Raw genomic sequence first — 14,987 nt, forward strand, 5'->3', positions numbered from 1 at the left:
GACAAATATACTTACTGGGACCAACATAGAAGAAGTTAGCAAGACGTTTGTCACCAAGTTACAAAGTCTAGTTAAGGAGTTCACTAGAAAGGTAAAAGGAAAGAAAAAAACAAATGCACTCCCTTGGCTTAATATTGAAATATTTAATCTGATGAAGGAAAGAGACACCACTTTATAAAGATCATTAAAAACCAGGTTAAATAGTGATAGGCATAGGTTCACTTCTTTAAGTAATCAAGTAGTTAAAATGATCAGAAAAGCTAAAGCCAATTTTTTTATAACTATTATTAAGGAGGGAAAGGGTAACACAAAGTTGATCTGGGAACAGATTAAGAATGTGATGGGAATTAGCCACAGGCTTAGAAAACAGTTAGAGTTGAACCTGAATGGTAAATTAACACAGGATCCAGCACAAATAGCTGTAGCTTTTAATGAATATTTTATCAATTTCCTGAATTTCATGAAGAGGTCACGGCGAAGTGTGGCGTGGGACCATTTTGATTTAAAAAGCGAAATAGTTAACTGCAAACATTGCGATGCCGTGTATAAGTACGACACGCCCACGACTCAAATGATGTACCTGTGCATCCCTGCAACGTTGTGGTCGCGTCTGACACCAGATCATGTCAACATGCTTATATTTCTCAACAAAAATCCGTAGACTCGTGCAGAAGTTGTATGCTAGTTACTAAAGTTAGTTACTTTTCACGAGGCTTTAAGTAGCATAATTTGTTAAGTTAGCGTAATTGTTAGGAAGGCTAATATCTGGCCTTTTCTTGTGGCTTGGATAGTTTTGAGTTACATTTTGACAAAACCTGTCAGATCTAAGTATTATTATGTTTTTTTATGTTATTGTTTAACATGATTCTTTTATTATTATTATTATTATTTTGGAACAAATGAGGTCTCTGTTTAAGAATGCCGGCTCGCAGCTGCAGGTTCCGCTGCTTTAGAGCACCGCATATGCACGCGCATATATGTTCGGTTTGCCTGAATGTAGTTTAACTGTCTGCCACAAGTTGATCTTGTAAGAAAGGTCTCACCGAGGAAAAACACGCTGTATTTTTGTATTCATTGCATTTTTTTATTATAAAAATTAAATAAATTATATTATAAAAATATTGTTTAATCGATAGTCGATCGTTCTGACGATCGACTAAGAAAATTTAATCGAATGCCCATCCCTACTCACACTAAATCATTCATTCATACCAAATCAAGAATTCTTTAGTTTATATTTTAGCATTATTTTGATCTTTTATTAGGCAGAAGATTCTACCACTGCAGGCCCACACGACCAGGAAGGTACCTGATATCAGCGCACAGGTGGGTTAACTACTGTAAAAAGGAGAAAGAGTCACAGAGTGATTTCCTGCATGTGTCTTAGTGTGTTTTTTTTTTGTCTCAAATAGCTAACCCTTCACTGCAGACAAGCTGAAGGCTAAATACTCATTTGGAGTCTTTCTCTCTATGGATCTCATCATCTTTGGACAGAATTTAGGATTTGTAAGTATTAAAATTAAATCTGGTATAATTTAGTTTATGGTTCAGCTGAAGTGTTTGTATATGTTATTGACAGGCTGTCACTTACAAATATATATTCTTATGTTAGAGAAGAAAGGTTTAAAAATGTAGGTTAAAAATAAATTGACACTAATGTGTAATTTTCTCCTCTCTCTCTGTTTTAATATAGTGTTGAAACCCGGTTGATGTTGTCTGATGTTGTCAGTCAAGTTCTGATCAGGAGCCAGTCTTCGGAGAAGTTCATTTATTCCCACAGATGGACCAAAACATTGTGTTGGCTTTTAAAATGCTATTTTGATAATGAATTTTACTCATATACTGTGGAAAAGATGGAGTACAGACATTGATAATAAGAAATGTTTTTTAAGCATCAAAATACTTTTGCCCACGAGTGTAATGATTATGAAAGTGAGGTTATGTCATGTTAGCTAATGAGATGAATAGAACTGTTTTGGCCTGTGTTGGACATTTCCCTTTTGACTGCTTAAAATTGTACATATATTCTGCAGTTCTAAGAATGTAATTCTTGATATTTCATCATAATAAATATTTTGACAATGATTTTTCCATTCATTTTGTCAACCAAAACATTGTTTGACAAACATTTTGTTTAGAACTTCATGAATGGTTTTAACATAATGTATGTAGTGAAGGACAGCACATAATGTGTTAAATTGAAGGACAGCAAATAATGTGATACATTTTACACACCTTTGTGCAAACATTTCTGACACATTTACTCTGTTAAAATCATCAACACAATGAATGAGTAAAAATTTACACAAAAAACATTGTCCCAGAACTCATAAAATGTCCCATTAATTTGTTTAACACAGGTTGTGTCATTTTTAACACATCTTTTCTAAGAGTGTACGCACACTCTCACCCTCCCGGCTATCTGCAATGGTTTCATCTTCACTTCCTTCCCTTAAACTGTTAGCATCTTTTAATGCTAACAGTGCTACTGATACTTTCTGCTCCACTCTTACATCTTGTTAAGACACTGTTTGCCCCTTGTTTTCCAGGCCAGCTCGTACCACCCCTTCCGCACCTTGGTTATCTGATGTTCTACGCGAACACCGTTCTAAGCTTAGAGCTGCTGAAAGGGTTTGGCACAAATCCAAAAATAGTACTGACCATAATGTGTATCAGTCACTCCTCTCTTCCTTCTCTGCTAATGTCTCCACTGCTAAAATGACATAATACCATAACAAAATTAACAATTCATCTAACTCTCGCATGCTTTTTAAAACATTTCCCTTGCTCCTTTGTCCTCCTCCTCTCCCTCCTGCTTCATCTCTAATAGCTGACGACTTTGCCACATTTTTCATTAATAATTAAAAAACATCAGTGCACAATTTTCCACACCACAATCTGTCAAGCTCCTATCATCAGCAAACATACACTCATTCACATCCTTCTCTTCACTCACTGAGGCACTCTCTTCTCCAAACACATCCTTTCTAATCTTCCTACTACTTGTCCGCTTGATCCTATTCCATCTCGTCTCCTTCAAGCCCTTTCTCCTGCAGTTGTACCTGCACTCACTCACATCATTAACACATCCCTCCACACTGGTGTTTTTCCCTCATCATTTAGAGAGGCTCGTATAGCTCCACTACTTAAGAAACCCACCCTCAACCCATCTCTTTTAGAGAACTACTGACCAGTTTCCCTTCTTCCTTTTATTGCAAAAAAAACTTGAACGAGCTGTGTTCAACCAAGTCTCTGCATTTCTCACACAGAACAACCTCTTTGACAGCAACCAATCTGGCTTCAGAAGTGGATATTCAACTGAAACGGCCTTGCTCTCAGTTGTTGAAGCCCTAAGACTGGCAAGAGCTGAATCCAAATCTTCAGTACTTATCCTGCTTGATCTGTCCGCTGTTTTTGACATGGTTAACCACAGATCCTCCTATCAACCCTACTGGCAAAGGGAATCTCAGGAACTGCACTTCAGTGGTTTGAGTCTTACCTATCAGATAGGTCTTTCAAAGTATCTTGGAGAGGTGAGGTGTCCAAGTCACAACATCTAACTACTGGGGTGCCTCAGGGCTCAGTTCTTGGACCACTTCTCTTCTCTGTCTACATGGCATCATTAGGTTCTTTGACACTCAACTAAAGTTAGTTGCTATGCTGATGACACTCAACTCTACCTCCAATTCCATCTTGATGATCCGACGGTAGCTACTCACATCTCAGCTCGTCTAACAGACATTTCTTGTTGGATGAAGGACCATCACCTTCAACTCAACCTTGCCAAGACAGAACTGCTCGTGGTTCCAGCAAACTCATCATCATCACAATTTCACCATCAAGTTAGTCACATCAATCATAACTCCTTTAAAAACAGCCAGAAACCTTAGAATTATGATTGATGATCAGCTGACTTTCTCTGACCACATTGCTAAAACTGTCCGGTCCTGCAGATTTTCTTCATTCAACATCAAAAAGATCAGGCCCTTTCTTTCGGAACATGCTGCACAACTCCTCCTCGTTCAAGCTCTTGTTCTGTCCAGGCTGGACTATTGAACGTGGCAGAAAGATACATTTTTAATGAGCCGAAAATAATACACGTCACACCTCTGTTTATCAATTGCACTGACACTGGCTACCAATAGCTGCTCGCATGAAATTCAAGGCATTGATGTTTGCCTACAAAACCACCACTGGCTCTGCACCCATTTATCTAAATGTATTACTTCAGACTTATGTCCCCTCTAGAAGCTTGCATTCTGCAAGTGAAAGTTGCTTGATTGTGCCATCCCAAAGAAGCACAAAGTCACTTTTACGGACTTTAAAATTAAATGTTCCCTCCTGGTGGAATGACCTGCCCAACTCAATCAGAGCAGCTGAGTCCTTAGCCATCTTCAAGAATCAGCTTAAAACACATTTCTTCCATCTTTATTTGACCCTCTAACTTAGCACTCACTATTCTATTTCTATTCTTGAAAAAAATCCTGTTTGATTTGAGTGACAAGTGTTCAATGAATCTCATGTCTACATGCATTTTATACAGCAAATAACACCAAATATAAGTAAATCCATGGACAAAAGGCAGGACGAATGTAAATATTCAATATATTGGTAAAAAACAATATTTCTGATGATTTATTGGCGTGAAGTTACGTGCACAATGACAAACAGGAGTGCAACATTCTCGAAAAACAATAAGCAGAGTGGACTGCCATAATGCGAAACATTTACTGCAGACTTCAACATGGCTGTGTTTACGATTAGAAATGTCAACAACAACAACAAAAAAATCGCATACGTAGGTGATTCTAGCCCGAATCTGTATCTGTATGCATGAGACTGTCTGAATACTGGCATAATTCACATTTCTGTTGTAAAAAGAGAAACACTGTGCAGAAGTATTATTTGCTGTTATGCGTGTGTGTCCGAAGCTGCAGTTGCTGTGTGATGCATGTTCCAAAAAAAGTAAAAAAAGAAAACTGGACGCGGTCTGAGAGAAGGTCGTTAAAATCTATTTCCTATTTTCGTTTTCGAAACTTGTGTTGGTTGGTCCAATCGATTCGTGCAATAGATTTTCGAAGTTTTAGACTAGACGAGAGAAGGGGTGGGAAGAGATCTGGGCACAGTTTTTCCAGAACTTCGTGCCAAGTTAAAGCGGTGTCGAGCTGTTTTAATGAATTTTTTAGATGTATTATGGTGCCCGAACCCGTATGACTTTGAACAATGACCGTGAACATTTTGTTTACTGCAGCCGCAGCCATCATTACCAAGCGCGAACCGTTGACTCTGACAGTGAATGAGAGTATGAGACGAAGTGAACGCACAGGCCATAGTGTGACATCTGTGTTTTTAAAGAAAGAATGTAGCCTTCATTTGTATGTAGGCCTAGGCAATTTATATATTTACAATACTTACTAAAATGTAATTAATATTATTTTATTGATGTTGTATTAGTAGTTTGAAGAGCAAAAAAAAAAAAAAAATTGGTCGGTCTTAACGCAAATGTACAACCGGCAAGTCGGTCGGACTAAAAGCAAAAAAATAAAAAACAACTGAGTCGGTCCTAAATTGACAGGGTCGGTAAGGTTATGGCAAACAAGAATATTTTTAAGGATGGCCTCAGCTAGGGCTGTCGCGATAACCGCAAAATTGTAATACCGCGTTATTGACAAGCAAACCGCAGAGGAAAGATAGCAACCGCAGAAACCGCGGCAACCGCAGTGTTCAGGTTTTTTTTTTTTTTTTTTTTTTATGAGGCTGTGGCCTTATTGTTTTTTTTTTTCAATTTGTCACTGTGCATTCAATGTTAAATAAATTATATTAATGATGCAATATGGTCACGACTGTAAATTTCTCGTGAGCCGTTGTAGCTTTATGGTGCTGCGTTAGTTTTGAATAGGCCGGCTGAAACGATGGGAGGCGCTCGATCTCGTCCCAAAACCTAATGTCACGTTGCCAGTTTGGGAACATTTTGGCTTTCAACCCAATGAAAAGGACGAGCCAGCGAATATAGATGAGCCGATATGCAAAATGTGCTTCAAAAAAGGTTCCTGTGGCTATGACACTGCAATACATCTAATTTGAGGTCATCGGGACATTCTAAAACGCTTAACGGGAAAAACGCTTAATGTGGTTTAATGTACCAATACAGTGATATTAACAGACCAAACTCACTAAACATCATATTAATAAAGTATATTATCTACAAAAAATCAGATGATCCCTGAATATGAATTCAACGCGTTTAATAACACGTTAAGCCTTTTCCTCTCATAGAAAACCATCATAAGGCTTAACGTGTTATTAAACGACTTGCATTCATATTCAGGGATCATCTGTTTTTTTGTTTTGTTTTTTGTACATTGTATACTACTTTATTAGTATAATGTTTAGTGAGTTTGGTTTTTTAAAATCACTGTCTTAGTACATTAAGCCACATTAAGCGTTTTCTTATAACGGTTTTTTATGGGAGGCTTAACGTGTTATTAAACGAGTTGCATTCATATTCAGGGCTAATCTGATTTTTTTATAGATAGTATACTTTATTAGTATGATTTTTAGTGAGTTTGGTCTGTTAATATCACTGTCTTAGTACATTAAGCCATGTTAAGCGTTTTAGAGTGTCCCCTGTCATCAAGCATCAGATCGCGGAGCAACATCAAAAAGAACAGCTGAGACCGGCCGACAGTTAGGAGTAGCTGAAGCCTTTGCGAAATCTGTAAAATACAGCCGTGAAAGTAACAGGCATACCTGCTGAAGTCACGGACAACCTCTGCGTCAGTGACCATACCCAAGAGAGCGTGAGCAGATAACGAGCTCACACGCTATCTGCATGAGGAGTGCATCGACTCCAGCGCGAATCCACTGTCCTGGTGGGCCAGTGGTGACGCGATAATCAGTCTAGATTTCCGCTGCTGTCCAAAGTCGCGCGCACATACATGTAATACATTTTAGAACTTGATTTCTTAAAAAAAAAAAAAAAAATATTGGAAAACGCATGTTCTTGTTGCTGTTTGGCATTTAACAATAAATAAAAATGTTTTAAAACGTCTCTGTCAGTTAAAAAAAGCAACAATATATGCTACATAACTCAACGATAGAGCTTTGTATGCAGCAAAATCAGGATAAATTAGGTATGTAAAAAAAAAAAAAGAAAAAACGGCGGTAATACCGCATATCGCGCTATTGAGCCACCCATAATAACCGCAGGGGAAATTTCTTAACCGCGACAGCCCTAGCCTCAGCAAGTAAAAATATATCTGTGCTAATCTTATAACAGCCTCGAACACACACTGGCGAGCAAAATCTAAGAATTTATTAGCCAATGGCTAACTATAGACATCATTTAGTCGCCCAGAGTAAAATTCAGTCGCATATGCGAGTGATTTACTCGCAATGTAGAGGGTTGTCATTTGTAAGTCGCTTTGGATAAAAGCGTCTGCTAAATGACTAAATGTAATAAAGAAGTTAAATCCACGATCAGACAAGACACAAAATGCTGTTAACCAGACCCTCTGTGAGTTTTGCAACCTGACAAAGAGAAGACAGACTATCCCATTGTCTGACTCAGTTCAAGGAGACAAAGAAATGTACTTGAGTCTCCTAAAGTCACAGCTCAGCTGAAAACAATACCCACATGTTCAATTCCTTCTGTTCAAATCGAACTGACCCCAAGACCGACCTGAAAGTCACTTACCCTGTACAGCAGAACTCATTCACTCATCTGTCAAAGTCAAGTGCAGCCGTCTTTCTATCCCAACCCTTCCTATACACACAGTGCCTTTCTAAAAATCAACACTGGAGTAACAACTTTACTGAAAACAGAAATCAACAAAGCAAACAAAAAAATAAAAGGGTACCAGAGAGAGCTCAGAAGGGAAAACGGGTACATGTGCCTTACCAATAAATATTGGTCGACCCATATTGTTTTTTTTGTTTTTTTTTGACAGCCGATGTCGATATCTTGGATAACCGATATAAAGCCGATGTAAATTTTTATTTCTATTATTATTAGTGGTGGGCCGTTATCGGCGTTAACGTGCTACATTAACGGGAGACTTTTATCGGCCGATAAAAAGAATATTGTCGTTAATCTATTCTCAAAGTTGGGTTGAGAGCTGGGTCTATACTAGGCAAGCTTTGATGAATAATAATCAATAACCTCTTTGAGCAGCAGTGTTTGTTGTCTTCTCTCCTACATTAGGCATCATCATGGGCCCTAAAAAGCCCCTGACCTCACTTCTAACCAGTTTTGCCACTGAATATTTATGCTGTTGACTAATCCATTTAGGGAAATTGTGCTAAAATATCTAAGAAACAAATCAGAAATTACACAATAAAATATTCAATTATGTATCGTTATTAATACACTTAGAGATTCCCTATCCCTTAATATTAAACTTCGGAGCATACCTTGTTCATATACACACATGCAAACACACATACATATATACACTAATCTGTCATTTAGTCATATCTATCAGTCAATAATAACAATCTCTTATTAAACACATTAAAACCCCTCAGAACAACTTAATTTTTTTAATATAAATATTTTTATTCAGTATGCAAATGTGACAAGACTGGAGACATGGCTGCTGAAAATGTACCTTTGCCATCAAAGGTATTTTACATATTAAAATATATTCAAATAGAAAACTGTTGTATTAAACTGTAATAATATTTCAGATATGTTTGATCAAATAAGTAAACGTGCTTTAAGTAAATATTTCTATAGTTAAACATTATTTATAAAGATAAATATCATCATAAAATGTTTACTTTTTTACATATTTATTTGAAGGTGTTTTCTATGTTTTAAACATATACTCACATAATAGCCATTTATTACAAGACATTTTCAGCGGTTAGCATGTCTTGCTTCTGTTAGAGGCTCTCACATATATGTGCTCTATTTGAATAAGCGTGTTGAGCAGGAAGTAGTGTAACCTCAGAAACTCAGAGCCTGTGAGCAGATGAACCTGCCCTGGTTCTGTTGCACATATGTAGTCTTCCCCTTTACACCCAGATAACCAGTAATGCAGAGAAAATTTCATCAAGAAGAGGGAACAAATCAGTATAAGGGAGCATTAGGACCTAATAGAGCAAGACATCAAACCAAACTAATGCCGACCTTTTACACTCAACCACAATTTCATCATAAAAGGGGTTGCTTGACAGAGCAGTAAAGACAAGAGATGCAGTAAAGAAAAATAAACATTAATTTCCTGTGTGAAAGCTCCTTTAACAGGGGCAGGATGTATGTGGTCAAAGTGTAGAATGCCAAAACTCAACAACACAAGATGCTCAATACTGACAATGTACAGTACATGCAGCCCAAATCACAATTACCAGAACAGAGATAGCAAAGAATAGAAGTCAAGTCTAGGGATGCACTGAAATGAAAACGATTGGCCGAAACCCGAAGCCGAACAAAATGAAATACTTGGACGAAGGCCGAATACCAAAACACAGTTCTTGGCATTTTTCCCCCATTTTTTGCATAAATTAAATAGTCAAAACGTGCTTTAAAAATATTTACTTAAAACTGAATTTTTTTTAACATTCTAGCAGACATTATACCAATAAAACACAATTTAACTTAAAATTAAGTTAGTAAAGTTATATTTTTGCCCATTTTTGAGACCCCCTTCTTGAATCAGTCATGCATTTTTTTTTCAAATGCAGCCTTCCTGAGCAGAATAGACTTCTTTTAAAACATTAGAAAATATTACAGATCCCAGTCTGAACACTATGTGTGAACGCTATAATAAATGTATTAATAGAGCTGCTGTAAATATTATTATTCCTATTATTGTCTTTTTTATTTTATTTTACAGAACAACAGTAAAATTACAATAATAAAATGTATTAATGTTGAGGGAGTTGTTTTTTCTCAGCTTTCATTTTGGCAGATACCCGCAGGAAGACTTCAGTGCTTCTTTTTGTTGACAACAGCAGATTTATAAATGATTCTCATTACGAGTTTGGGAAGACGTTTGTTGCATGTATTGCATTGTCACATGACTTGTAAAAATTCATAAAAATGTTACTAAGCAACTGACGAATAACACTATTTCAGTGCTTTGGACTTTAAACCCTGGTGCCGCGAGCTCATGGAGCATCATTTGAATACATGCAATTCGTTCGTGTACTAGAAAACACAACGCTCTTCAGTTTATTTAATTGTTTAAGGGCATTTCGTGATTCCAGTCATCATACAGTAACCAGCAACAACCCCTTCCTCTTCTCATTGAATACATGCGATGAAGTACTAAACAGTCTCTCGCTGTCGGTGCTTGTAATGATTTTTGCATCTTTCTCGGGACAGTTTTAAATGCTTCCACACTGCCGACATGTTTGTTGCATTAATGCACGCCTCTATTTGATTGCGTCATGTCATTGTTTGGTACAAATTATTCAGTCTTTTTGCTTATATCATTTCGGTTGCCGAACATTCGGTGCATCCCTAGACAATTCCCAAGGTTCAAGAGAGGTATAACAATGATGAATATACTTCTGATACTATCACAGTGTTGAACACCTGCAACTAGCCAAATGCAAGTCATTTTTGCACAAGTGACTTGTAAAACCTACACACTTTCGAGTTTTCTCCTTGTTAGCAGTCGCAATACACTCTTAAAAATCGTGTCTTAATTTAATTTGAAAACATCTGTAAGTTATTTTTTATTCATATTTTATTATTAATTTCAAATATTGTGGCTAATATTTTTTTATGAAATGGTTAATAAAAATAAATGCGTGCCATCAGATTGAGAGTCTAAGCAGCTGATAAAAAAACGACTCCAATCCATCAATTGATGTCTTGTGAAACGAAAAGCTGCGTGTTTGTAATAAATAAATCAAACATTATAAATTGTTTTTAACTGTTGCTTCTAGCTAGTCTTCTATCCACAATATTGCTTTCTCCAGGGAAGAAGTCATCTCATCTGAATCAGGAGAGAAATATGCACATATCAAGAACTTCATCAAGCTAATGATTTTCAGGTGAACAATTATTTAAATTTTAGGCTAAAAAAAGCCAAATGGAAAACAAGCAAACAAGAAGAGGTCCCAATGGCATACCTGTGGTAATCAAGCAGACCTGCCAACCTTGGAATTTTTTTAAGGGTATGGGTAGGGGGGGGGTTATATATTGTGCAAGATTTAATATTAAATATTTTCCAAAGTTTAGCAGGTCTGCACTCAGTCACACACACCTGTAAACATGGTTTTTGGTTAGGTTTGGTTCTGATAGCTTGACAACTCAGCACTTAAAAAAAAAATTGCTCTTATTGGTCGAACTCTTCTTCTTTTGCTGTTGCTTGATTTGAGTACTGTGCGTGGACAGAGGCGTCAGCAGGTTTTTGGATAGTTAAGAGTGACAAATCATACCAGCGCACTTTGAGGTCCAAATGCGTACCCGCTACGCAAAATAAATACAGGTCTGAAAGCAAGCACAGTGAAATGATTATGAAGTTCCAGCTGACCTGTCATAACCTGTGATCTAAAGAATTTATTTTGTGAAAAATATGTATCAGTTCGTATCTTATCTCGTCTTCCAGCTGTTATATATATGTATCTTATCTCGTCTTCCAGCTGTTATATATATATATATATATATATATATATATATATATATATATATATATATATATATATATAACAGGTGGAAGACGAGATAAGATACGAACTGATACATATTTTTCACAAAATAAATTCTCCACCCATGACTACACAGAAGGTAAGGTATGCACTTACGTTCCTTAAGTATGTAACCCCATGCTCAAATGCCGCTTGCTAAAATCACAGCTATTTATTAACACTATGTTAGTCACCAGGGGATTCCCACTGAGAGTGACCTGGTTCTCACCTATTTTTCTGTTTAAACAGACCTGTATGGACTGGAAGCATTCTTAGCATGACTTTTTGACATCATTAGTAATGCTGCTGGGCAAATAATAAGATTTTATTTGGACTTTTAACCCTGGTGCCACAAGCTCATGCAGAGCTGTTTGAATACATGCAATTCGTTTGTGTATTAAAAAAAACACAACGCTTTTCAGTTTATTTAGTTGTTCAAGGGCATTTCGTGATTACAGTCATCATACAGTAACCAGCAACAACCCCTTCCACTTCTCATCAAAGACATGCAATGCAGTACTAAACATCATTAGTAATGCTGCTGGGCAAATAATCAAATTTTATTTTCAATTATTATTTAGACATCGAATTATTATTGTAATGCAAACGTGATCTCAATATGTTTCCTCAATTGTATCTTGCCATTAATGTATCCAAATTATTAAATGTAAATTACCTGTACTCTACATAATACTTGATATTATCAAGTAAAATATGCATATGCTGTAAAAAAAATAAATAAAAAAAAGCCACAGAGGCTTTGCGTTTTTATCTGTAGGGCTACTTATTCTCCAAATCCTTTTACCAAAAGACTAAATGTCCGGAGTACAATTGGATATAACTGCCACAGTGGTTATGATATAACCAGCTTTACTCTCCTCCATCACCATCATCTAGGACACAGGGCACGTACACTGATTCAGACAAATTTAATAACACTACCAAGACAGTTTAGGGACAATGCACCTTAGAGGGAACACTAAAATCCACAAAATAACATGTAATTTACCCAATATCATGCCATCACATCCACTAGTTGCAATTGTTTAGATGCACTTTAACTCAACCACTGCACTGACTAATCGAATAACACTAATAATAACATAATAGTAACATAATAATTACTCTAACATTAGCACATTACTATCGTATATTTCATAACCTATTAAGGTTTGATCTATAAACTGTAAATTAGATGAATGCGCAATCCAGCTATCAAAATTAATATTTGTCAAAACAGCCCCAGTCTGCCCCAGATATCACAGACTGTTATATAACAACAGCTTAGCTTGGCACACAGTGATGTTTGGCATTTTATTCACTTATACGAGCCTGGCCATTTAACTTTATCGCAGCCGTTTAAACTGTCTGTCTGTTATGAATATAGATAGGTGGAGTTTATGGTCAACCATATAAGCTTTCAAAACCAACTCAACAGTAAAAAGAAACGAGTATTTTTCATCATGTCAGCTGTAATCATAGTCCGGCAAGCTGACATACCGAGACTGTTAAACATGTAACGTAAACTTGATATTATAATATTAACCAACACGTTTTTTTCTTCTCCAGATAACTACGACACAGAAAATCAACAATGCAAAGCAATAATGGCTTTAGCAAGCTAGTCAACTTACGCGCGCACTTAACTATAACGTTAACTGTCAACAAAATGGGTGGTTAACTGACTAATAAAACAGCATAAACAGCTGTAAGAGTACTAAATAACACATTAGCAATTTAACCAGCTTAGTTTGTTAGAATGAGAAAATCTGCTGGCTTTCGCTAGTTAGCAGTGTTAGCTTAACGGTTCTTGGTTGTAACGTAAATGGGTGTGTTTCAAAAAAATTAGTGTGCAGTCTACCTAGACACCCTGTTTGGAAACCGAGTTTGCCTTCAGAACGCGCATATGATGCCCAAAACGCCATCTAGGTAGGCAGCCCACTATGTTTTGAGACACGTCCTACAGTATGTACCTCGGTATAGTGATGCATTTGGTGTTGATATTCTGGGTGGTGATGGCTTTCTCCAACTCCTCCAACTGTCCTGTCTTCTTCAGCTTCTTCACCAGACTCTTCACTGCCTTCTCACACCATTTCTCCTCCTGTCCGTTCTGCTCGCCCTTTTTCCAGCCCAGCAGTCTCTTCACAATCGGAGGAGTGAAAGGCAATATAGACATCTTTAGTAAATCAACAGCAACTCGAAAAAATGTATTCCTTATCAAAGTCCTGTGCTTTTCAAGACGTAGCGTCGATGGACTTTATTAAATGCCCAGATCAAAAAGAAAAAGTTATTTTTTATGCCCATTAGAGGCACATTGCCGGACGTTGCTCAGCTCTTCAGGTCTGTGGAAAGTCAACAGTAGAGATGAAATCCAGCTAGACGCAGCGCTGTCTGGACCCTCCCCTCCTCCTCCTACTCCCTAGTTTAGACTTTAGATAATTGTATAAAATCATTCATATCAAGTGTGTTCCTAATATCCATTCATCCATTTATTAACTCATTAAACAAAATAAGATATAATACTTTCTAGTGTCCGTTTAAATTTTTTTTTTTATAAATATATCTTACAATTCATCCTATATGTTTCCTACCATATTTAGCAATTTAGAAAAACAAGATACATTTTCGTGTCAACGCATTGTCAACATTGTTTTTGTTTATTTATTCATTTGGATATATATGATTTATTTGGAAGATATAATAATTTTTACTGTCCGTTTAAAAGTTATTTTTTATATATTTTATCATATTAGTATTGTCAGTTTTAACATCATATGACAATTATTAGCATGAATATTATCTATAAAGTCTGAACTAAAGAGTAGAATTATTAGCATTGTATATAATTATCTTATATAAAAGTTTAGTGTTTGATGAAAAATAATTCTTTAAACATGCCTAACACTAAACAATGATATTCTAGCTTGGATTTTATTGATCTTCATTGCGTGTTGATTTTATTTAATTTCAGTTTGTTTTGTTTAAACTAAGCCTATGCATGTTGTTTTATTTAAAAGTTTAGTGTTTGATGAAAAATTTTCTTCAAACATGCCTAACACTAAACAATGATATTCTAGCTTGGATTTTATTGATCTTCTTTATCGATCTTTATCGATCTTTGTGTTGATTTTATTTAATTTCAGTTTGTTTTGTTTAAACTAAGTTTATGTATGTCGTTTTATTTAAGCAACATGCCTTACATTTGATTTCATGTCATGAACGTTCAATAAACCTGCTTTTTTGAGTTGTATCACAAATCAAACTGACTGACGCAGAGAATGCTGAAAAGCTAGCAGAATGTTTTGAGATACACAGCATTATTTGGACCTCAAGCCCTGGCTGAA

General features: G+C 36.3%; 1 protein-coding gene across 2 annotated transcripts in view; it reads right to left on the minus strand.

The window, feature by feature from the left end:
• LOC132156155 (mothers against decapentaplegic homolog 3-like) overlaps positions 1–14,015 on the minus strand; it is a 29,071-nt gene extending 15,056 nt beyond the window's left edge. For both annotated transcript variants that reach the window (XM_059565043.1, XM_059565042.1), the window contains exon 1: positions 13,617–14,015. In XM_059565043.1, the coding sequence (XP_059421026.1) occupies positions 13,617–13,819 (203 nt within the window). In that variant the 5' untranslated portion in view covers positions 13,820–14,015. The remainder of the gene's footprint in view (positions 1–13,616) is intronic.
• Positions 14,016–14,987: the final 972 nt, after the last annotated feature.

Source organism: Carassius carassius, chromosome 13 (assembly GCF_963082965.1).
Source record: "Carassius carassius chromosome 13, fCarCar2.1, whole genome shotgun sequence".
Taxonomy (NCBI): domain Eukaryota; kingdom Metazoa; phylum Chordata; class Actinopteri; order Cypriniformes; family Cyprinidae; genus Carassius; species Carassius carassius.